We start from the raw sequence: 26154 nt of genomic DNA, 5'->3' as shown, positions 1-26154 counted from the left end.
GGAAATGCAAAAGACTCATCAAGACATATTCAGAATTGAAAAAATCATTCGAAAGCAAAAGAACAAACCATTGGTTAAATGGAAAGGATATCCAGACTCATTTAACTCGTGGGTGGATAATAAAAAATTGATAATTTTGCAAAAAAAAATGATCTAAAAATTTTCTTTTTAATATATTAAAATGCATGCTCCTCACAAGTTGTTTAAAAATATTGCCTTAGCAGAAGTCCACAGTTTGGATTTGCAATTGAGTCATTTGGAAGAGAGGATTAAGGAGTTGGAGCAAAGAAGACCGAGCAACATTATTGTGACCAAAAAAAAAGTTGGATCATCCTACCTATAACAACGTTAACGGACAGCATGAGATTTTTGCTCAGAAAGATATTAGATTTGTCGCTCTCTCGCACACGACGATATCGTTGTCAGTCGGACTGAAATTGGACAAAGATATCGCTTATAGAAATCAATTATAGAAATCAGGACGTCATCGTTAAAAAAGGCAAAAAACTTTGTAAAATTAATCAAATTGATTTGAATTAAAATAATTTATTAATTGATTAAAAAATGGAAATATTAAAAAATACAGATAAAATTTATCCGGTTCTTCCAACGGCTCCAGCGGATGAAAGGCATATTTACCGCCTTCAAAAAATAAGCGAGATACAAAAAGAGATTTAAAACGAAAAAGCAAAGAGAATGGCTCTTAGCAAAAAGTACCATCGCGCTTTCAGAATCATCTTGAATGTGGACAACTCGATGCAGGTATTGCGCATCGCTCTTGGGACCGTGGAAATCGGACTTTTGACAACCATTATTGCCACTCCATGCTGAGGCAAGGAGAGATTAACAAAGACCAATATAAATCGATTCAAAGATTCATCGATATCTAATATTTTCTCATTTAAAAAAATTATTTAGCTCATTTTAAAATGCTAATCATAAATAATCGTAGATATGTTAAAAAAAACATCGTCGGTGGCATTGTGGACACGATTAAAACTTTTTTGAGAAGCGAATTTGCTTAAAAATGCTGCAAAAAGCGAAATTGGAAGAGAGGCGATCATGGTTGCAAAGTCTGTCGGTAAAGAGTTGGCCTCTTCTGCTATATCCGCCGCAAAAGGCGTGGCCATTGACAAAGGAAAGAAGGCGATTGAGAAATTGTATACCAAGACTGGAACAGTGAAGCCGAACATTTTAACCGAGACAGTGAAGCCAGATCTGATAAATAATGGTGCTGAGAGTCCGATTTACGATTTGCATAAAAAATTGTTTGGTTCAACCATAATCAGAAAGAAAATGACAAAAAAGAATGCAACCAGAACTCAAGACCTTGTAAAAATGGGAAACGAGATGAAGATTGCGTAAAACAGTTTGAAACAGCGTGAAACAGTTTGAAACAGTTTAAAAATTTGAAAGATTTTAATCGCGTAAAAAATGAACTAGATTTTTTAATTTCATATAAAAATGATAAACATCGACAGATTAAGAGTTACCGAAAATCCAGAATTTTACATTGATATTGAAAAAATTGATTTTTTTGAGTACCTTTCAACAAGTATCGATTTAAATTCTTCAGGCACGATAACTCTTGAGATTGACTATCAATTGATTCAAACAGTGCCATCAGAGGCTTACATCCTCATCGAAGGAGTGTTGAAAAAAAGTGATGGCACTGTTTACGAAGCCACAGACAAGATTGCATTTGTGAACAATGCCATGATGTATTTGTTCAACGATGTCACTTATGACTTATCAGGAGAGCAAGTGGAGAGAATCATTTATCCAGATCAAGAAACAACCATGCTTGGAATGATGAAATATCCTTATGGATTTCAGCTTGCAGATGGATTAAAACAGATGTGGTACATGGATACGTCAAATCTTGTTGGAAATTTACAAAGAAAGAAAATGATGATGCTATTTACAGAGCTGAGAGCGTTAGTGCAGGAATGATCTACCTTAAAAAATTCAGACTTTATATGCCAAGACTTGAATTGGATATTTTGAGGAAGAACGATTTCATAAATTTAATGACGAAAAAGACCCATTCAAGTGGCTTATAAATCAAACAGATGTGAAAGGCAGATTGTTTTATCTAGTTGCACAGAGTTCACCTGGTCGCTCGGAAGAATCACAGACAAAAGCATTCCAAGATTTGTCATATTTGAACTTCAGCAGAACAGATCTTCCAGTCAAACTGTTAATCCATCCATATTTGACCATTGTGATGTCAGCAATTTTTACGTGACCGTTAATGGAATAAAGTATCCAAATTACAATTATGGCTTGAATTTTGGAGAAAAGAGAGTTGTCATGGCCCATTCAGATGCATTGTCGTTTGATGAAAAATATTACGGCACAAACGAACTTGTTTGTCAATCGGGGTTGTCCTTGCTTGAATATGCAAAATTGTATCCATTGTTCTTTGTTGATATCAGCAAGCAAAAAGAGAGAGTGGTATCTGAAACTGCTGAATTTGTTGTTAACCTCAATAATATTTTTTTGTTCTGAACAGCGACTCTTGCAAATACCGTCATATTCGCAGTGGTCATTTCCAACAAAATGATGAAATTCGTGTCCGATGGCACCAACATGAATGCTATTTATTAAGTCTTTCAGACCCATATGAATTAGATCCTTTTTAATCTGAATAAATATTGATGAAAATTTGAAAAATTGAATTGACTTAAACAAAATCTTGACATATTAAAAATGAGATACACGACAACGTATTTGAAAAAATTACTGATGGAAAATGGAGTCTCCAAATCGGCAAACGATTTAATTACGTTGACGATGCTGCGGTTGAAAATAATCTGATCAATAAAGATTTAATTTTGGAAAATGCAAAAGAAAAGAGACCTGTGGGACGTCAAATAAAATCTGAAAAAGAAAAAAAACCGATTGACCCCAAATATGAAAAAAAGCCCGTAACTGCAAGAACAATTAACATCGAAACGGGCGAGGTGGTTGGAATGTGGATCCCTTTACAAAGCGATGAGAGAAACGGGACATGGATGAAGATATTTAGAGTGTCGATATGGAAAGGTGGGCAACGGAATCAAGATTGAATTTTTTTATTCTGAAAAACTTGAAAACCCTCTAGCGCCTGAAAGAATGACCATTAACAAAGTGAGCAAGCTCGTCCCAAACTTGAACGAGAAAAAGAATTATGTCATCCATTACGAGAACCTGAAATTATATGAGCGATTGGAGTTAAAAATTTCAAAGGTGCACAGAGTCATCAAATTTGAGGAAAGAGATTGGCTGAAAAAATACATCGATCTCAACACCCATTTAAGAACTCTTGTCACTTCGACTTTGAAAAGGACTTTTTAAGCTGATGAATAATTCAGTGTTTGGAAAAACCATGGAAAACATTGAAAAAAGAGTGGACGTGAGATTGGTCACAAAAGAGGAAGAAGCCAATAAATTGTCTTCCGAACCCAATTACGATCGACACACCATTTTCGATGAAAACTTGATCGCCGTGCACATGAAAAGAACACAGCTCATTTACAACAAACCCATTTATTTGGGAATGTGCATCTTGGATTTGAGCGAAACGTTAATGTTTGAATTCCACTACGATTACATCAGGAACAAATACTCCGATAAAGCAAAGCTGCTGATGACCGATACGAACTCGTTGATTTATGAAATCAAAACGGACGATTTTTATAAAGACAATGCTGAGGATGTAGAAAGCAGATTTGACACGAGCGAGTTTGACAGAAACCATTCCGCCATTCAAAGCGTCGGTTTCAAAACAGGTGTCAACAAAAAGTTCATTGGCATGTTTAAAGACCAAACCGCAGGTAAGCAGATTGAAGAATTTGTCGGAGTTCGGTCCAAATTGTACTCTTACAAGCTCCACGAAAAAGAACAAAAAAATGCAAAGGGGTTAAGAAAAATGTCGTCCAAAAATAAATCACTCACGATGATTACAAAAACTGTCTGAAAAGTAAAAATAAGTAGCTCAGGAAAATGAACGTCATCCGATCCCATTTACACGAAATTTACACTGAAGAAATCAACAAATTCGAACTCAGGGCTGACGATAATAAAAGAGTCATTTTAGAAAATGGAATCAACACCTTCGTCCGCGGACATTACAAATTAAAGTCAACAAAATAATGTAAATAAAATGATTAATGTCGAAGGAATTGTCTTGCCTAATGAGGCTTTGACGAATTTTCAGTTGATAAAGGCGGTAAAAAAGCTCAAAATTAAAAAACTTTAAAGGCGTTTTTGTCAGAGATGAATTACCTAAAAAGCCAAGGAGAAAAGAATGCAGAATTGTCAATACGGGGGATTCGAGCACGAATGGATTTCATTCGGGTGTGCTAGTATAAAGACGAAGACAAAAAATACAGCTTTGACTCTTATGATCAGCCTCCTCTTGTCGAGCTCGTTGAATATTTGAAAAGTCCCGTCATTTACAACAGCGAAAGGGTCCAGTTTGGCGACACGTCTTATTGTGGTCATTTGTGTCTTCACGTCTTGAAAAAATTGGATGAAGGAAACGACTTTCAAGACATTGTTAATACCTTGTCGTAATTCTAAAAACGCGTATATAAAAATGATTGACAAATTTGACAGGACAGACTGAACAAGCACCATCACGTCAGACATTACAAACTGAAAAGTTTTTCAAAAATAAAGTTTTTTAAAAGTAATGCACGGTTCAAAAGAAAAATTCATTGTTACATTATGATCAAAATATATATGAGCCAGAACCCATGCCCACAAAAAAGTGGCACGCAAAAAAAATTTGCAAAAAATGAAAATGTTCCAGAATCGGCAATCCATAGTAGTCAGGTTACTATCAGCAAAAACGAAAAAAGGAGTTAGCAAAAGAGTTAACAAAAAAAAAACTTGCTTCTAACAAAAAGTTGAAAAAAATGTTCGCTATGTAAGTAAAATTTTTAACTTAAGAGTTTTGGTTATAAACTGCAAGTTAAAAACTTTACTTTGAAATGGAGTCGTAAAAAATAAATCGAAAGAAGATAAAAGTCTTCGATCGAAAACTTTTTTTATCTTCATGTAAAAAGAAAAAGTTTTCTGAAAGCGGATTGGTGTCTATAATTTTGTACTTAAAGCGGATTGGTGTCTATAATTTTGTACTTAAAGCGGATTGGTGTCTATAATTTTGTACTTAAAGCGGATTGGTGTCTATAATTTTGTACTTAACATTAATTTTTAACCAATGATATATTATATATACTAGATGTCTAACTTCGATCCGAAAAGTGAAGCCGTGGGAGCCATTTCTAATTCGGGCAAAAACGTGCATTTTTAACTTTTATTTCGCACGTCGGATATAGTTTTTGCCCTTATTACAAATGGCGGATATAGTTTTTGCCCTTATTACAAATGTCGGATTCAATTTGTAAACAAAAAAAGCGGCTTCACTTTTCGTCCAATAAAATCCTGCAAGTTAGACATCTAGTATATATAATATATCATTGTTTTTAACAGATGTATTCATGATATTCATATGAACGCCAAACGTCCGCACAGAAAAAATAGTATACCTATTGAATTTAATGACATGTCATGTAATTCATCAAGGAAAATATATTCAAAAAGATCAAATCGTTTAAAAAGAGGAATGCTGAAAAAGTGCTTATTGAAGAAAATAGTATTAACAGTTGTTTGCAAGAACAAATTGTTGAAGAATCTGAAACTGTCAAAATTATAAAAGAGTTAAAAGAAGAAAACGAGAAGTTTAAAAATTCAATTAAAAAACTAAAAGAAGACAGAAAGCAGAAATTGAACTTTTTCAAAAGGAAAATATGAATTCGAAATATATTATACAAAAACTAAAAAATATAAATACTGCACTCATCAAGAAAAACAAAAAATTGAAAAATCAAGTTGATCAGGCTACTTTTAAACTAATAAAAGACAAAAAAAAAGTTCAATTTTATACAGGTCTTCCTGATATACATGTTTTTAAACATGTTTTTAATTTAATTGAAAACTATGTGCCAGCTAATAATGCTTCAACTATGACAAAGTTGCAAGAATTTTGTATTGTTTTAATGAAACTGCGTCTAAATTTGCTGGAACAAGATATAGCGTACAGATTTGGGATAAGTCAACCAACCGTATCACGAATCTTTGAAAAATGGCTTCTTGTAATGATGCGCAGACTATCCTTTTTGATAAAGTGGCCAGAGAGAGATATCTTAAGGAGAACAATGTCAACTTGTTTTCAAGAATTTTTTCCTAAATGTGTTGTAATTATTGACTGCTTTGAGATTTTTATTGAAAAACCAAAAGATCTGACAGCTAGAGCTCAAACTTTTTCTAAATATAAACACCATAATACTGTTAAAGTTTTAATTGGCATTACTCCACAAGGCTCAATATCATTTGTTTCAGAAGCTTGGGGCAGAAGAGTATCTGACGTTTATATTACAGAAAATTCTGGAATATTAAATAATTTACTTATTGGTGATCAGGTGTTAGCAGACAGAGGTTTTACCATTGCAGATTCCATTGGTTTACATTGTGCAGAATTAAAACTTCCTGCTTTTACACGAGGAAAGTCTCAGTTGTCTCAAATAGAAGTTGATTGGACACGAGAGATTGCCCATGTACGAATACATGTTGAACGTTTAATTGGGCTCTTAAGAAATAAATACACAATTTTGCAAGGAGTACTTCCTAATAAACTAACCAGTCGAACAGATGATGGAATATGTACACTAAATAATATTTTAACTGTTTGCTCTGCTTTATGTAACTTTTGTTGTGGAGTAGTCCCTATTGATTGACTTTTATTTTAATATATAAAAATACATAAATGTTGTGTTATGTTTATTTATTTATTTAAAACTTTTTTTTTAATTCTGGTTTTCTTTTGGCAACAATATGGGCAAAACCATTTTCCAATTGGTTTGCTTGTGAGTCCAAGATAATTTAGATGATAGGTTTTTATAACGCAAGTTAAATCAAAACATTTAATTATAATACTCTCTTTGATTTCACCGCAAGTACATATTGTTTCAAAATTGCTACTTTGTTCTAATATTTACAAAATTATTATGATTTCTAGAATACCATTTAGCAAGGAGTTCAGGCAATATCGCTAAAATAAAAAAATCTCTTGCTTTGTTTAAGTTTTCAGTGAGGAATTCTTTATCAACATAAATCTTTTCAATTAGACTGGCTTCACCATCATACACAATAAAATAACAAATCGGAATATTTGAAATTAACATTTTTAGCTGAACTTGATAAAAATGTTGATGATTTCTTTTTAAATAATGTTTTCCGTCCTTTATTTCCATGCAAAACTCTTTACCATTATTTGCCAGTTCAAAGACATTTCTTTTTGTGCATTTAAATGGACATTTTATCTCAACTATATATTCATGAGGACAGCATGTGCATTTCATAATACCATCAGGAGTTGCTTCGAGGTATGGCCATCTGGGTGTTCTAAGTAATCCACCATCAAAAATTTCAACATTTTTGTGAGTTGTTAATAGATGTGATTTTAAATAATTTTTAGCTACAATTTCATTATCACAACCATACTTTGTTGCTTTGGTAATAAAATTTTTTTTCTGATGGATAACAAATTTGCATTATTAAATTTTTAGAAGGCATGGCTATATTTGAATGACAACAAGCTTTGAATTTACTAGCTGTTATAACCCCTGCACGTGCTCTAAACCATAAACTTGATTGAGATTGAGTTTTTGTATGATCTGAAAGCAATTTAATTTCATCTTCATTTATTTTTATATCTGAAAAAGTTTTATTTGAAAGTTGCACAAGTTCATGATTGTTCACGTTCTCTTTTGTAAAAGTTAAAAATAATTGTATTTAGTTTTGCAACTAAAGGTATATATTTATAACTATATTCAGGAATTATACGAAGAATTACACTATCTCTTGCATTATCTGATATTTTACTGTAAAAGTTAGCAATTTCTGTCTCACTTGGAATTGGAACAGATAAGGCTTTTTTAATATATGGTTTTGCTTGTGTTTTGTTCTTCACTTTTGCTTCAATTTTTTTTTTAGGATCAGTAAAATTAATTTGTGAAAGTGGCAAATAAGTAACTTCCTTAAGGTTTTGTGGCAACCAAGCACACAATTGAGATGTACAAGCATCATCATTATTTCTTTTCCAATAATCAGATGTTAACATTAAATAAAATAGGGTTGCTCCAATATGAGAACAGACTTCACATAAACCTGCCATACATGTGCAATGTGCATTTATAACTTCACCATCTTCTTGAACGCTAACCCATACCCTTGTTGGAGTTTTAGAAAAAATGCTCTGACCATGTCTTACACGACTGGTAACAATATAAATAGACTTTACACCATGAATGAACTTTACAAGAACGTTGTGAACAAGACCACTTGTTACATAGTTGTAAGATTCAAGACCTTTGTAAGATTTTAAACTAGAACTTGTAAACTGACTTGGAAAGTTGATTAGATAGCTGTATATATCAGCAAAAGTCAGATTAGGCAATTTGTCTACGTTATTAGTTAGTTCACAGTCTTTTTCTGATAAAGAATACGGATCAAAAATAATCTCTAAAACTGATCATTTTTCTTCGTATCTCTTTTTTGCTTCCAAACTAAGACTCTCGTAATACTGTGATCGCATAGTTGTAGGCAAAAAAAAATTTAAATCAATTTCAGCAGATCGGCTTTTAGTATCTAATATTTGTTTACATTTTTTTGCCACCCATCATGGCGGATACAAAGTTTTGCGGACGTTTGAAGTTCATATGAATATCATGAATTCCCAAGGAGCAGTTGGCATATAATGGCATACTTGTATTTTTTTTTTTGTATTCCAACATACAAAACAATAATAAATTAAAAAATAAAAATAAAAAATAAATTGTTGTCCCTCAGAATTTTTAACTACTTTACTTTTTGATAAGTTATAATCATAAAAAAAAAAAATACAAGTATGCCATTATATGCCAACTGCTCCTATGATGTTTACTTTAAATAAATTACTAACAAGAATTATTTTTATTTTTTATTAATGGAAACACAACATATAATTAAAAGAAAAAAAAATTAACTTATGGTTTAAAAGCATAGTTCACATACAAATTTTATTCTTCTATCTAACCCTACACTTAAAAAATGAAACCAAGATCTACATTTTTGACACCAAATCTATAATTCTCAATTAAAACTGCCAATCTTTTAAGACAGTAAGAATCTACATTAGTCATAAAAGATTTTTTTTAAGCGCGTTATGGTGCACAAAATATTCAAGCTATTTTTAAAAAATTTCACTAGTTTAATGTTCCAGTTGCATTCATAGAACATATTACAGTCAAGTGCTGATAACGTTCAGTACTTCTGAGTGCACTTTTTATTACCAGCCATTTTAAAATGTTAACAAAATGCTTGGTGTTTTTTTTTTCTACTATTCTCAACACCCACTGCCTCAGATCTTTAATAGCTAAAGTAAAAAAATCTTGTATCCATATCCACTAAATGCATACTTAGTTCAACTTCTAACGGTAACTTGGTATTGTTCTATGACCTCACAAATCTGCTTTTGTAGCACTATTGCGTTTTTTAAATTTTTAACATATTGTCGCTTGTTGCCTTTTGGTAACCATTTTAACATATTGTCGCTTGTTGCCTTTTGGTAACCATTTTAATATATTGTCGCTTGTTGCCTCTTAGCAGCCATAAAAATTTAATTGAATTTATCATAAACAATTTTTAACACATAGATAAAGAAACATGGGAACTACTTAGATTCATGCAATTCAGATGTGTTATGAAAAATGAAGAGACGATACATGAATTTCTCTATTCCATACTGTATGGTTTCTACAAATATTTGTTTCTTCTGCGCCTTTCCAAGACATTTCAGCTTACTGTCAGATGTTCAAGTATAGAAAGCATAAAGAACCTTATGACCCAAAGGTGAACTAGTACTAAATGAGATTAAAGGTTCTGTGAAACATAATGCTCATGTCTCTCCATTAATGTTTCTTATGTCTCTCCGTTAAAATATCGAAATGGAGAAACATTTATTTCCATTATGTTTAACAGATCAAGAACTTGGTCATGATGAAAAAGAGAAAGTTGCAAAAGTTCTGCTCTGCCAACAAGTTCGTTCACACTTTGAGCATGGCCTACTATATTACACGGCCGTATATGTTACATTTTAGAGGCCGATTCTAGGGTAAATAGCGCCTGGGGCAAACACCGATCTCGCGCCCCTCTTCCCCCACATAAAGTGCTTAATTACAATTTTTTAATAAATGATGACACAAACTTTATTTTATATAATATATCTATTTTATATGATATATTATTTCTTAATTTATTTTATATAATTCTCGCTTATTGTATCGCAACCAAGCCTCTTTTGCGCCCCTTTCAGGCTGGCGCCCATGGCACGTGCCCTGCCTGCCCTACCCTAGATACGCCACTGGACATCACGAATATAAAAAAAATCAAAAGCTTTAAACTAAGCTATTTTCTGCATTAATGCAGAAAATACACCAAAAGTTTATTTATTTATTATTATTAAAATATATTTCAAGAATTACATTTATTTTAAAAGCCAAACGTATTAGAGTCAAATGTAAATAAAAACCAAATAATAAATGAAATCCTAATACTAAAATACTTACAAATTACTCTTACAATAAATTGAAAGTCAAAGAACGCAGCGTATATATGGTAATCATATTTAACGCTGCAAGGTAATCATATTTTATCGCTGCAGTAAGTCCCTAATGGTTGACGTGTTTATTTAATTAAATAAACATCAGTCATTTACAACTATATCCGACTCTTTGAGGCACGATCCTCCTTCTATATGGGCACATCTGGAACCCGTGCTAATTGAACTCAAGATAGATAACCCACAAATTACAGATCTTCATTTTTTTTCTGATGGACCAACCACACAATATAGGAATAAGCAAAACTTCTTCTTATTCTCTACAATGATATACGAATTAAAATTTAACTTAGCCAGTTGGAATTTTTTTGAAAGTGGGCATGGCAAGGGAGCACCAGATGCGATAGGAGGATCTGTGAAAGGTCAGGCAGATTAATTGCTTAATATGGGTTGTGACCTTCCAGATGCAGAAAGTTTATATAATTTTCTTAACAATGGACATTCATTAACAAAGTTTTACTATATTGAGGGATCCAAAATTATTTCTTTTGACTTAAAATGTTCCAAAACTTTAAAGGCTATTACAGGCACTATGAAATTGCATCAGCAGCACACAGACAGAAAATTTAATGTTTTGTATCGAGATTTAAGTTGCTTCTGTAAGAGAGCTACAGTTTGCACCTGCTACAATTTAAAGCGATATATGTTTTCCAAAAACACTAGCACGGTAAAAAAAATATTTGTGTATTTTATTATTTTGCTTATTTATTTGCTTCCATAATAATTAAAATTATTTTAAGTACTTCCGTGAATTTCTTTTTAATATTTCAGAATTTTAACAGTGATGAAAGCATTACTTCGGCCGATGCAATGGATGTCAATGATGACCAATTTCAACATTTAAGCAACAATATCATTGATCTGGTTAATTTCGATGAAAATTTGAATATTGTTGATTGAAGCAAATGATGTTGTGAGCGACCACAACTTTCTTCACATTAATGATGTATGGTAATGATCCAGTAACGGAGCGGACAGTATTTGTACAATTTAAATCCGAAAAAGATTTTTGTCGAGTTAGTTTCTTTTTTTAAAGACGCTTTACCTTTTTTAAAAAGACAATGTACTGAATTTATTTGTATACTAAGATTTTCCCTTTAATTTAAAATGTAACTTACACTGTTTTGCTTTTACATAATAAATAATTAGCAAATGTCAGTAACGGAGCAGACATTGTCACATAAATTAAATTTTTTATGTCATTAAATTTGGCTAATATACTTAACATGTAGGCTGTAGTTATAGTACCCAGTATATTTCATTACAAAAATAGAATTTGTTACAAAAATAGTAATAATTCACAGAAGTAGTTACATTTATGTTACGGTAACGGAGTGGAAAAAATTATTGGGCCTCATTACTTGATGATATCCAAAAACATTTAAAAAGCAGATTCGTGCAAAACCAAATCTATTTTGTACATCCCTAATGATAAAATTTACCATACTTGATAAAATTTTATAGATAGTCCAAACTTTATTTTCATGCAACATTAGTTGCGACAAAACCGTCTTATGAGAAATTGACTCATGTATTTTTTTTTTTCTAAAAACATATATTTTAAAAATAAAAGAGAATTGAATGTTTCGAAATTTAGACTTGTTCTTCTTTTCGTTTTAATTGCACCTGCTGTTGAGAATACTCTTTCAGAAGCTGTTGAGGTAGGGCGTATTGTTATTAAAGCGTTATACAAAAGGTCCAGCGTTGTCGACCGTTTTTTAAAAGAATCCAATTGACGAAATTCTTTCTTCAAATCAATATATTTATCAATTTCGCTGCGATTGCTAACATGACAGTTTTTTGGTTCTGTAATAGAACTTATTGCATTTTGGAGTTCTTTTTGCAATCTGACTGCAACTGGTGATGTTAATTCTATTAAATCATCTGCATCAGATGAGGTAGAATCATTATTAATTTGCTCTTCTTCAAACATTTGTGGATATATTTGTTCCATAACTTTAACAGCGAATAATATTGCTGCATTTTTTGATGAATATTTAAAATGAGCGTTAGAACTTGGTATATTTCCACTCTGCAGATAAATGATCAATGTCATTAAAACTGGATCTCTTCTTTCATCCATCCTTATTTTGATCGCATGTATCAGTTTTTTTGCTATATTAGTTTGCATTGGTTGCAACTTTTCAAACAAAAATTTGTAAACTCCTTCAGCAGTTATGAGATTTGCATCATTTTTACTTAATTCAGTAACAGCAGTTTCAACTGGTGCCAGAACATCAACAAGGTTTTGTAGCGCAAAATTATCATTTTCTGGAATTGGATCAATATTCAATTCGACTAAGGATTTGTTAACACATTCTGATAGAATTAAAAATCGTCGAATCCTTATACTCAAAGAATTCCATCGTGTTTTTATGTCTAATTTTAACTTGAGTTTTTTCCCCATTTTTTGAGCTATATTTTGTTGCAAAATAGAATGCTTTGTAGCCGATTTTTTAAACATTCTTATAACACCTCTTAACCTGTTAATAATTTGATCAAAATCTAACGTCATATCATATTCATCTTCCTCAATAAACACCAAATTGTAATCAGAGCACTGATCTTCTGTGGAATCTTCTTCTACATCTTCATCAACAAAATCTTCGGTATCGTCAAACACTTCATTGCGAATAGAATTTTTTGGTATATAAAAACAATCCATCACGGCTAAATGAAGCGCGTGATTATGGCAAAGTTGATTTAAAACACCTAATATATTGCCATATTTTTTCATTACGGCTGTTGCATCGTTAGTAGATGCAATAACATCATTTTTTAAGAAAATCCCAAAGTCTGCTAACTTAGCTTCAACCAAATGTTTAATTGTTTCTGCATTTACCTGCTTAATTATTTCTGTCAAACCCAGAACATAGCATTCAATTGTATTTGAGTCAATTCCAATCACATGAGCTGTTACATTTACATAACGTAAAATAGTACAATCTGTCCATTCATCCACAGTAATAGCAAATTTACGATTTGCTGTTTTTAATTTTTCAAATTTTTCCCACAGTTCAACACATTTTTCTTTATAAAAGCTATTGATGCATTTTGAAATAGTTGTCGGACTTTTCGGCATTTTATAACCTTTTTGTTGCACGTAACCAGCTATGGCTTGGGATTTACTCATTGCTGTGATAGCCATTCCATCAAAAGCTGCGACTTTTGACAATATTTCATTTAAAGATTCTTTTTTTACAAATGGCCAAATATTATTTATTTCAGTATTTTGTTTTTTCTTAGGAATATTATTTTCTCCATCATTGTCATTTGATACCGATTTAGATATCAATATGTTGTGTCGTAGCTTCAAATGATTAATCATAGCAGTAGTTGAACTTCTCCATCCTATGTTTGTGTTGCACCTACCACATTTGGCTTCACCAATATTTTTTTCGTCTTTCTTAAAAAAATCCCATACCTTGGATTTTTTTGACATGGCTAAAAAAACCAGAGATGAATTATCTAAGAAAATCTAAAAAATTTTAACTTACCACTTCAAATTATGCAACCACAAATTGTATATTATATTATATTTATTTAACTGTATATTATATTTATTTATTCACAAAATATTAAAAATTATTATTATTAAGATTATTATTAAGATTTTTTTTAATGGAACAAATATGTATTTATATTTTCAAGCAATCTAAATAAACGACTGTTTTCTAAAAGCAAACAAAAATAATGTCACACAAAATAAAAACCATACAAAAATGCAATTTAAGTTTTCCACTTCAAGGTTATATAAAAATGTTAAGAATTTTTTCCGTTTGCAAAAAGAGAAATATTTTTTTTGTTTGCAAAAAGAGAAATTAACAGTACTTTTTAAAAAGCTTACTCTGCATTTACATTTTTGAAATTATTCGAATATTGGAGAAAATATTCGAATATCAAATAGTAAAAAAACACGCAAATATATTCGAATATCAAGTATTCGAATTCTCAAATTGGATGGTCTAATATATATATATATATATATATATATATATATATATATATATATATATATATATATATATATATATATATATATATATATATATATATAGCTATTTTAGAAAGTTAATAAAGGTTAAAAAAGTTAAATCATATCATGGTTAACAAGTGTGTTGCATATGGTTGTAAAACTGGATACATCAGTTTTTTGGAAGATAAAAAAGTTGCTTCTTTTCATTTTCCTTTAAAAAATGAAGAGTTACTAAATTATTGGGTTCATTTTGAAAACCGTAGTGATTGGGTGCCTTCACCTAACTCTGTTTTGTGTGAGAAGCATTTTAATGAAAAGTACATTATTCGTGGTATAAAATGCAAGTTAAATTGGAATCTGGATCCTATTCCTGAAATTTTTTCAAGTGAGTGCTTAAAACGTCCTTCCACACTACCATCACCTATTGTTATGAGAAGACCACCTAAAACTCGGATTTATCAAGAAGATGAACTTAGTTCTTTTTCTAAAATTGATAAAATTACTGACTGGAACATGTTAAATAGTAAACATTCACCAGAAGGATTTGAATTTAAAAAACATCTCAATTGTGTAATTTATTATAGTTTAGTATTTGATCCAATTACACATTTTCCATTGATTCTTGAATCAATAAAAATTGACAATTGTTTATGTGTAGCTTTACAATATAAAGGAAATAATGTCCCACTTCCTCCATGGTTAACTAAAGGTCATAATGCCAAATTAACTTGTTTGAGTATGTTAGAGAATCTTGCTTCATACATAAAAATCATTGCTTCTTCTAATAGAAATATGCTTCTTGATGAAATAAATAGTCGAATATACTATAAATCCAAGGGTCAACCACAGTATTCTGCCAATATGATTAGACAAGCTTTATTATTAAGATATACATCTAAACAAGCATATAAAATGTTACTTGAATTTTTTCTGTTACCTTCAATTTCTTTATTGAATAAAATAAAACAAGGTGGAGTTGATGCAATAAAGGCTGCTAAAACACTGCTTGAGAAAGGTTCAATACATGAAGATATAATACTAATTGTAGATGAATTTTATCTTCAGAAACAAGTACAATATTGTAGTGGTGTTTATGTGGGTGCAAATGACGAGGGTACTCTGTACAAAGGAGTTGTTGCATTTATGATACTTAGTTTAAAGAAATCTATTCCTTTTATTATAAAAGCAATACCTGAAGTTACTATAAGTGGTAAATGGCTTTCAGATCAAATATCAGATTCTATTAGTTCTCTTTCTCTATCTGGTTTTAAAATTCGAGGAATTGTTACTGACAATCATCAAGCAAATGTAACTGCATTTAGTTTGCTTCATTCTAAATTTGGTAACCAATCAAGTTTATTTATTCATCATCCTGATAGTCCGATTAATAAAATATACTTATTTTATGATAGTGTTCACTTAGTTAAAAATATCAGAAATAATTTATTACACTGTAAAAAATTTGTCTTTCCATCTAATAGTTGTCCAGCTGGTTATATTACTTGGGGAGATTTTCATCATCTACATTCTAAAGATGAGCAACTTCAGGGTAATTTAACAAAAGCTCCAAAAATCACATATCAAAGTCTTTACCCTGGTAACAGAAAGCAAAATGTTTCTCTTGCACTGTCCATTTTTGATGAAACAACAATTGCAAGTTTTAAAAGTTATTTTCCAGAACGAAAAGAAATTTCTGGTTTTCTTACTATTTTTCAAAAATGGTGGACTATTTCAAATTCTAAACAACAGTTTAGTCCAAATAAACTTGGTAATGCAATTGTTTGTGATGATGGTAAAACAACTTTTTTTAGGCAACTTGCTAATTGGATTGAACTTTGGCAGAAATCTCCATATTTTACACTATCAAAACAAACATCATCTGCTCTTATCACAACTCTGTGTTCCCAAGCTTTACTTATAGATGAGCTTATTGAAGAAGGATATTCGTATGTGCTCACTTCACGACTTCAAAGTGACCCAATAGAGCGTAGATTTTCACAATATAAACAGATGAGTGGGGGGAGATTTCTAGTAAGCTTACTAGAAGTTCAACATTCAGAAGTTATTTTAGCATGTCGGTCTTTAATTAAGGAGAATGTAAATTTTTGGAAAGAGGATCTAAAAAAGGACCATAATAACCCAATTAATAAGGAATTACTGGAAATATTAGTTTTAAACTCAAATGAGATATCTGAATCAACTCTCTTACCTGAAACAGAAGAGGTTGCAACAACAATTGCTGGTTATATAGCTAAGAAATTGATAAAAAGAAGCAAATGCAGTTATTGCAAATCTATGCTAGCTACAGATACAAACAATATAGCTATTTGTCCATATCTACAATTACTTTCAAGAGGTGGTCTTACTGTACCTTCACTTTCACTCAAAGATTTTACATGTGGATGTTTTGCAGTCTTAGATAAACTTTCAAATTTAATAACTAAACAAGGGGCTAATATCAAAGAAGTGTCAACCTTTGTTTTATCAAAATACTTCCCAATAATTACTTTTACTTGTGATTTACACAAAGAATGGGGTTTTAACTTTGCTTCTAAAATTATAATTAATATCTTTTTTAACAATAAGCAGAACCTAATCAATGCCACTGTAAGAAAAGATGCTGTTAAAAGTTTTAAAAGTAGACAGAGACAAAAGTAAAGTTAAAAAAAAACAAAACATTATAAATAGATAAAACATAGAAATGGATAAAAATATAAAAGAACATAAACCTTAACCTGTGATTTCTTTATAAATTCCCAATGTTGTCGATTTAAATGTATTAACAGATATAAAAATATACATTAGACACAAATATATATAAGGCGCTAGTGCACTTTCGCACCCCCCTTTTTTTATTGCAGATTATGATAGAGAATTTTATGCTGATTCAGAAAAATATAAAAACATAGACTTGAAAATCAACGGAAAGTGCTCTAATTCGAAGTCAAAGTTGTAAAAAATCCCTATAAAAACCCTAATATTCGCCATTTTTTTCAAAACGCTTTCAATTTTAACGAAAATTAATTATCGTTACATTGCGCAATAAACAAACCTGGTTTCCATCAGCGTTAGCATCATTATTTTAAAGTATTATAACGAAATGAAATTAATGGAAGATTTCAAATAAAGGTTGAACGTAGAATGTGAAAATGTAGACAAATTGATGAATAATTATTATTATATTGCCCTATCCCTATCCCTATTCCTATCCCTATCCCTATCCCTAACCCTTACCTTGACCCTAACCGCCTATCCAACCAGCTTTATTGTGAAATATAAATCGTACTGTTATAATAAAATAATTGCGCATGCATGTACAATATTGCGCTCTGAGTAGCTTATGGCTATGTAGAGCGCATTGCGCTCTACGAAGACACTTCGGAAAAACATACTTCAACGACTTTTTTAACGTAAAAACCATGCTATTAACGTATTGCTTTTGTAAGCTAAAAGATCATTAACTGATTATTCTCAAAATGGCGAATATTAGGGTTTTCAGTGGGATTTTTTACAACTTTGACTTCGAATTAGAGCACTTTCCGTTGATTTTCAGGTCCATGTTTTTATATTTTTCTGAATCAGCATAAAATTCTCTATCATAATCTGCAATAAAAAAAGGGGGGTGCGAAAGTGCACTAGCGCCTATATATAATACACATAGATATATATGTTTATAAATACATAAGTCGCTGGTATGAAAACACAAAATGCCATTTTTCTGTGAATACTTTTTATTTGTACTCGTAGTATTACATTTAGTTCGCATGAGATGTTTTTTCTCTGTAATTGCGCAGCCATCTTTTTTATAAATAGGCCTCTTAGAATCGGCCTCTAAAATGTCACATATACGGCCGTGTAATATAGTAGGCCATGCTTTGAGCATACTGAAAAGCTTAATCTCTTGAAAGATCTGGATTGCACCCAGGAAAAAACACCTAGTTTGTCACACTTTGTCGGCAAGAAATCATAGTATATTTCCGTCCTCTTACATTTAATTAAGGATCAAGAAAAACATTGGCGGAACTGCCCTGCATTTTTCTGGGACTTCGTCGACCAATTTAAATTTTTATTTGATTTTGTTAACCGCCTATATATGGTCAACAACTGCTTTGAACGGGCAGTCAAATTTGTATCAGATTGTCCTGATTTTATCTACAATGAAGGGGACAGACAGGATATCCTTTTGGATTATTTAACTTATCTTGATGTTTCTGAAAAAATGACAAAAGTGACAAATTAAAATTTGTCTAACTTTAAACACGATTTAAAGCCATTTGTGAAGTGGAGTTTTTCTGCAGTTCCTATCGTGCATTTAAAGGAGTGGGGATGGAGTTTAGCGTTTTGTAGGTTAGGCGGTTGGATGTATAGGTGTATGGGGATGCCTTTTGGTTCTGTGTAATGGTAGCGCTCTGATTTATTTTTGTTAATACGTGCACTTTTCTTTACGCGCAATATTTCTCGTTTAAATACTAATAATAACAATTCTTTTCCTTTAATTTTTCTTATCGTTAAAAAATATTTCTCCACTTTAAATTCTATAAAAACTATTTTTTGTACTCTCTTGTAAAATTAAAACTCCCGTCTACTTCTTTCTCGTAGAGCCTAAAAACTCTGTTATCAGCTCTTCTTTTCGTAATTTTAAAGCTCCACACTACTTATCCATCCGCCTATCTATCTTCCTTTTTCTTGGCTTTCTCTCGTTTTCTCCTCTCTTTTTCGTAGTTTTCTCGCTTTTTATATTGGTTATATTGCTTTGGGCGTTGGCGCCTTTTCATTTTTATTCGTTGCCGTGTAAAACATTGATTAATTTTTTTGGGTGGTTATATTATTATAAACAACATCTTGTTTCACCTAGGATTAGCTTCTTCACACATTTCATAAATTTCATAAACTTAAAAAAATTTCATAAAATAGGCATATTGTTGGTTTTGTCGTGGAGGGTCACAATTATCAGGTCACTAATTGGTCAATTTCCCCTAACCTTTATTATTGATTTTATTGTCGAATTCGTTTAAGATATACGATGAAAGAATTGGACAAAAAAAAATTTTATAAGTATTTTCTCTTATATTTTTTAGTAATAAGGAAATATATAAAACCATTTTAATACAAATTTAAAATTAACAAACTTACATTCGGGGAAAAATAATGAAATAAATAGGAAACGTTCCAAAAATGAAGGCAATTTTCTTTGAAATATTTCTTGAAAATAATAACTTTTAGAATGTGCTAATCAAACGATTGAACCATCTAACTAACCGGTGGATTAAACCGCCGTCAATGTGACGTTCTGATAAATAATTTTGATGGTTTAACGACTTTCGACGGCGAAATAATCTCCAAGTATTATGTCGCCTTTGGTTAAATGAAACGTCCGAACTTACACTTTGGAAATAATGCTCAGTGACAATAGATTCTTTAAAATCTGTGCTGCTGACTTGATTGAAGTCACTCTGCAGATTACACTCTCCTGCGTCACACTCGTTGCCGCTCGATAGGTTTAAGTGGCAGTCAACACCATTTTTTTTACCTAAAATGGTAAAATTGACCCACAACTTATTTTTAACATTAAAAAAATGACATACATACATACATACATACATACATACATACATACATACATACATACATACATACATACATACATACATACATACATACATACATACATACATACATACATACATACATATACACACGTTTTTAGTTTAACGCAAACCGGATCAGAAATAAACTCCGTTGGTTAACTAAGAAACAAACGAAATCTACAACTCGCGAGGTTAGAATTATCTTGTTCTATCTCCAATTTTGAAAGTTGGGAGAAAATGAGTTATTAATTTTAGTTAGTAATAATAACTTTTGAAATACGCATTATTTTATAAATTTTTTTCTAAACAGTTTCTTTAAATATAAATTTATTTAAATAATAAGTTATTATTTCTTTAAAAATAAAAGCTAAAGCTCTAAACAATTTTTACTTTTAGAAAAAATCAAAAACTTTCTCCCAACGTTTAAACTTGGAGATAGAACAAAATAATTCTAACCTCACGAACTGTTGTTTTATTTCTTATAATCCTTTAATAAAAATAAAAACAATTTAAACAATTTTTTTCTTTTTGATTTTTCATTTGATTTATTGTTTATTGGAATGACACAGGTTAACCTACTTAATATCCATAGTACTCAGCTATAAAACGCTTAATAAATGTTTACCAAAAAGTTCTATTTGATTGACATCATCTCGCTTTATAACATGCAACAAAGAAACCTCATCGAGACTCTCGTTACGTAAACTTCCAACTTTCTGGTCTTGATTTTCTTCTCCTCTAAATATTCTCAGAATTCTTTCCGAATGCTTTCCCCCTGTTTGGGATAGAATGTCATAGCAATTACGACCTTGAAAATCTTTTATATTAGGTGAACCTATAAAAAAATATATACAGCTCAACATTTTTTGGTTAAAAATTATGGGGAAAAAACAAATGAAATTCTGTCAAAAATACGAAGAACAATATTTATCTAAAAATTAATTTAATAGTGTTAAATTTTTAAATTAAATACTGAATACGATGAAGAGACTTTTAAGAGGAATTACCTCCAGCTTTTAATAACAGCTTGATAGTCTCTTCTTGATTACTAGTAGTCGCAATGTGCAATGGCGTGAAGCCACTGTGTGTTGCAAGGTTAGGATCAGCACCATAATCGAGACAGAGTTGAGCAAATACACAACCAAAAGGTGACGACATACCTAAGAAAAATAAAGGAAGGATGCTAAGAACATCATTTTAAATGTAAAAAAACAAAACAAAACAAACAAAAAAACAAAAGTAAAATCTATCAAAGTCTGATGACATAACGATAAACTTCTAAAGACCTTTCTGTGTCAGCTACGTGGAAAACGTCGTAAAATCGGTTTTTAAAATGTTTTTTGCAAAAAGAATCAAATGAATGACTTAACAATGATTGCTACAAAACAAAAGCAAGAAACTCTTTTTCATTTGAGTTTTGCAAAATATCTAGAAATTCTTAATAAGTTTACTTTACTAAATTGATCACTTTTGTGATTAATGGTACATTCCAAAAGTAGCAAAGTCACATGACTTGAAAGGTTAAAATGTTACATTTTATGATTGAAGTTGAAGTTGGGAGACTAAAGATAAAAATTAGGCTCTTCATGTCAAATGAGAGCTAAGATATTCCTAAAATATTTCAGTAAAGAGGAGGAGGAGGAGGAGGAGGAGGAGGAGGAGGAGGAGGATGATGATGATGATGATGATGATGATGATGATGATGATGATGATGATGATGATGATGATGATGATGAATATTTAAAAAGCAATTCATTTTTACGTGATAAAAATGTTGTTTTTTAGAAATCGTTCACACGAACAATCGATTCGAAGTAATTAGGTTAAAATTCAACCTATTGGATTGGAAAGAAAGTTCTTTCGCACTTGCACCATTACAATTTTTCTTATTAGAACATGGGAAGCTCTATGATTTTCTAGAATGTTCTAGCATTTTGTTTTAATTCATCAATGGTACATTATTTTCTAGAAATTTCCACGTAACTACATCAGCGAGTACAGTTGATTCACTTGACATAAAGTCAGATCAGAAATCCCATATTCGAAACTGTATCATATGAGTACCAGCACGGTCATTCCGCCGGTGAGGCCGAACATAACATATTCAAAGCCCTAAGCCAAGACAGTATTCCAAAACGCACTTGTCAAATTTAATTTCAACTTTTTCGTTCCTATGAGTCCCAACTCCAGGACCGTCTTGGAGGTCGGGTCATCCAACTGAAGTTGGTTCTGAAGTGGTACGCAAACTAGTCGATGAGGATTTAAGAATTAGTAGCTGCTGCATAACCTCCAAACTCCAATGTTTTCACACCTCAGTGCTGCAATGTCTTCATTCATTGGGAAAGGTTCTAAAGTTGGGGATTAAGTTTCCTTACAGTCTGACATAACATGACAAGGATATGCGATTGAAAACTTGCACATTCTTGCTCTCCAAAAAGCGACACTTTCACTGATTAGATCACTTAATCACTGGCGATGAGAAGTGGGTACTTTATGTAACTAAACACACGAAAGTCAAAGTGGATTAAGGCTGTAGAGCGGGAAGAACTAGAGCCCAAAGCAGATTTTCACCAAAAGAAACTCATGTTATTAGTGTGATATTTATGCATCTCTCTATCAGCTCTACGTTTACGGTATACAGTATTCCATCAAGTTGGTAAGATATTTTAAATATTACATAAATTTTGTGTATCATTCGCCAGCTTGTGTATAGTACTATAAGTTGGTTAAAGAATGCTTAAGGTATTGAACATCGGTTAGGAAAAGATCACCTGCTAACTGTAAGAACTTCAGGATTAATCAAAGCTGTGAGAAGCAGAATTCTGAGAATTCTGGCCTACTAAAAGGTTAATCTTAAACATTAATGGACACTAACTCTTCCGATTTAAATCCGCTGGACTACAAGTTCTAGTCAGTGTCGGAAGATATTGTCTGGAAGACACGATTTTTAAATTTAGAGAGCTTGTGAAAAACTTTAAATAAACTATGGTCTATTTCTGATGGACCTCTTGCGTACTTTCGTTGATTTTTAGCTGTCATGTTTAAAGGCCTGCGTGAAGGTTAAGAGAGGGGATTTCGAATAAAAAAATTTATTTTTTTTAACATGTGTAAAATGCAACAATATAAAAACTATTTATATAATGTCATTCAAAACCTTTGTAAGAGTAGTTATAGCAGGATAAGGTGTTATTTGCTCTGATTTCTTAAGACTTTAAGGAAAAAGTTGTGTGCTAGTTGGATTTTATTATTTAAAATATTTAACCACAGATTACATGTTTTAGAATTATTTTTCCTAAAACATGTAAACACGGGTACAAAAAACTATCGAAGCTGTAGATCGTGAAACTAATAACTAGATTAAACTAAGTGTAAAAAACTACTAAAAAAAAAAACTCCTAACAAAAGAATTTATTGATAGTCTTGCTTATTTGGGAGCAAAAAAAACTTTAAGAAACTAAAAGTTTGTTTTGCAATTTTGATATTATGCGATCAGGATGATTGGATTATGCAAATAAATAGAAAAGATTGAGTTTTTTTACTAGGGTAACAAAGTTGACACTCTAAATATCCATGTTTCTTTTGCTAACAGGATCATATAATGAAATATAAACGCTGGTGAAGAAAAGAGGGGCCAAGCAGTGATCAATTGATTATTGGAGAAAACTACATCAAAGATGAACAATAAATTAATAGAAATATTCCCACTCTATATCAAGAATGGTCTGAAAAATCATATCTCGAAAACCCTGGTGAAATAAATACAATATCTTGACTAAATTTAACAAAATTTCTATGGCTCAACAATGAAAATTCTTTTCCGAAAGATTTTAAATAAAACTTGTTAAGGACTCAATTTTTGTACTGTGCATGAATGAAATCAGAGCAATAGCATGTAATGTGGTTGCAGAATTATTCTTCAAAAATGACATTTAACATGACATACTTTTTCATTTAACAAAATATTAAAGTGAAAGCTTAATATTAAAGTTATTTACACCTTGTGCTTCAAGTTCTTTAACCAGAAATGAAAAAACTTTTTCACGATGAGGTTTTTGATAGAGAAAAGGTAACATGATTTACAAAAACGGATGCGAGATTTAAATTTAAGGCCTCTAAATTTTCCGATAAATTAATGAAATTGGGCATGGTTTACTTTTTCCTGTTGTGTCATCACTGCGCTAACAATGTTGTATGAATATGATATGTATGCATAATCTCACTTTATTTAAAAAAAAAAATTTAACATTATTTTATTACCATCTTGTAAGAAACATTTTTAGAAGTTTTTCTTTTTTGAAAGTTAAAAATTATAACTACTTTAAAAATCAATATTCTGCATTATAACTGAGGAAAATACAAAAAGCATTCTAGTTAAGCATTTTAAAAAATCTAACCTGCACTAAGGTGGATAGCAGCTAGCCCTCTATGAAGATAATTAACATCAGCTCCTTCACGAAGATATTTTACTGTACTTCTGGAGTTCACAAACAAAAAATAAAACGTAATATTTATGTAAACTAATTCAAAATTGATAAATATAAACAACGGCAATTTGTTAAATCACAGAAAATTTTTTACATACTTCAGATTTTGTTTGCGAATAGCCTGATGTAAATTATTTTCCAAATGAAAACTATCTGACTGATCTGAAGAGTATCTGTGAACAAGCATAGTAGAAATAAAATAGTTTAATTGGTTGAGAAAGACAAAACAACAGGTTTGAAATAAATTTAGGCTTGCAAGAAAAAAATTATCATAAAATTCTTTAAACTCTTGTACCCTGAAAATACCTTTCTAATGTCTCATTGCGACTAATATTTTTTGGGGACTTCCCCTTTGCTAAAACATTAACAGCACTCAATGTATCTAATGAACTTCGAGACTGAACTATCTGATTGAATAAAATAAAGCATATGGAATAATACACAACCTAAGATAAACTAACATAAAAAATTATGTATAAAAAAGCAATTATTAAAAACTAAGTTTAAATCATAAATATACATACCATGGTGTGACCTAACAAAGTCTTACTTATTTTTAAATAACTTATTATTTAATAACTTAGTTATTTTAACTAGATATCTAGTTAGTTAAAATAACTAAATTTTTTTCTCTAAATGTTTATTTTATATATACGAAATTTGTCATTTCTTAAATAAGGACTTTCTTAAAGCATAGGACTTTGTCAGGTCACACCACGGTAACTTATATGTGCATATCGCTTAAATTGTTATTTATATCATACAGGAGAAATCATGATTTTATGCGATACGATAAGACATTTGATATGAGCTATTTGTTATTTCAGTAACAACAAATCACTAATACAAAGTGTCTTACCATAAATTCAGTTACACTCCAAACTCTGAAGCCACTCTCAGTTAAGAGGGTGGTTTCAGAGCTTGGATTGTAATATATGTGTTTTGTCATATTTTTAAAGCGGATCATTTTGAATTATTGTTTATGTTTTAAAATATTTGTTTAGCATTTCTGATCAGAGGAGATATCAACAAAACTTGTGTTTTACTTGCAGTGACTTAATAACTTTGCTTGGTATTATAAGAACACCAAAATTCTAAATTTACAAATGTTCCCACAACAACAGCCATGATAACATGTGGAAATACTGCAACTATAACAAAGTTGTTTTTAACTTTAATATTTTTTAATCTGGCTGATTTTTTGTATGAGCTTCTTTTGTGATGTATAACAATATTAGAGGGTATAATAATATTAGAGGGTATGCATTGCAAAAATATAAATTTCCCTATGAGCTTGGGCCAGTCATTATACGCTGCCAGCTAAAAGTTTGAGAACATGAAAAAAAAAAAAAAAAAGAAGGTTAAAGAATAAATTAACATTCTTTGTGGAGGCTATAT

At 31.0% G+C, this 26154-nt stretch overlaps 4 protein-coding genes across 10 annotated transcripts in view; 1 reads left to right on the top strand and 3 right to left on the bottom strand.

Annotated features, from left to right (window-relative positions):
- Window positions 1–5884: 5884 nt before the first annotated feature.
- LOC149878447 (uncharacterized) lies at window positions 5885–8813 on the bottom strand. The gene is made up of 4 exons (XM_090072541.1): window positions 8723–8813; window positions 7810–8577; window positions 7659–7724; window positions 5885–7603 (listed from the first exon to the last, which is right to left on the bottom strand). The coding sequence occupies exons 1-4, from the start codon at window positions 8811–8813 to the stop codon at window positions 7026–7028; spliced, it is 1503 nt and encodes a 500-aa protein (XP_089928667.1). The 3' UTR covers window positions 5885–7025.
- Window positions 6015–6807, top strand: LOC149878448 (uncharacterized). The gene has a single exon (XM_090073417.1). It carries the CDS (start codon window positions 6015–6017, stop codon window positions 6783–6785), a length of 771 nt encoding a protein of 256 aa, XP_089929543.1. The 3' UTR covers window positions 6786–6807.
- Window positions 8814–12101: 3288 nt separating the features above from the next.
- LOC149878446 (uncharacterized) lies at window positions 12102–17699 on the bottom strand. 3 transcript variants are annotated; one of them, XM_090073310.1, is made up of 2 exons: window positions 16894–17690; window positions 12102–14152 (listed from the first exon to the last, which is right to left on the bottom strand). In XM_090073310.1, exon 2 carries the CDS (start codon window positions 14148–14150, stop codon window positions 12201–12203), a length of 1950 nt encoding a protein of 649 aa, XP_089929436.1. In that variant the 5' UTR covers window positions 14151–14152; window positions 16894–17690; the 3' UTR covers window positions 12102–12200. The 3 variants fall into 3 exon arrangements, 2 of the variants coding, with proteins under 2 accessions (XP_089929436.1, XP_089929435.1); XM_090073309.1 differs by having other exon boundaries at window positions 17420–17690; XR_016447695.1 differs by lacking the exon at window positions 12102–14152 and adding an exon at window positions 14809–16802 and having other exon boundaries at window positions 16894–17699.
- A 2032-nt stretch (window positions 17700–19731) lies between these two features.
- Window positions 19732–26154, bottom strand: part of LOC149878445 (uncharacterized) — a 29620-nt gene continuing 23197 nt past the window's right edge. For 2 of the 5 annotated variants that reach the window (XM_090072741.1, XM_090072742.1), the window contains exons 26-31: window positions 25063–25163; window positions 24855–24929; window positions 24667–24746; window positions 21280–21432; window positions 20898–21107; window positions 19732–20214 (exon numbers count right to left, since the gene is read on the bottom strand). In XM_090072741.1, coding sequence (XP_089928867.1) covers window positions 19904–20214; window positions 20898–21107; window positions 21280–21432; window positions 24667–24746; window positions 24855–24929; window positions 25063–25163 — 930 coding nt within the window. In that variant the 3' untranslated portion in view covers window positions 19732–19903. The remainder of the gene's footprint in view (window positions 20215–20897; window positions 21108–21279; window positions 21433–24666; window positions 24747–24854; window positions 24930–25062; window positions 25164–26154) is intronic. The other 3 variants (XR_016447566.1, XR_016447567.1, XR_016447568.1) reach the window with 2 other exon arrangements.

This window comes from Hydra viridissima, unplaced genomic scaffold (genome assembly GCF_058129835.1).
Source record: "Hydra viridissima isolate aposymbiotic clone 2 unplaced genomic scaffold, HvirCarnegie_v1 scaffold_15, whole genome shotgun sequence".
In the NCBI taxonomy this organism is placed as follows: domain Eukaryota; kingdom Metazoa; phylum Cnidaria; class Hydrozoa; order Anthoathecata; family Hydridae; genus Hydra; species Hydra viridissima.
Note: the sequence above shows the minus strand (reverse complement) of the source record. Positions and strands in the feature narration are given on the sequence as shown.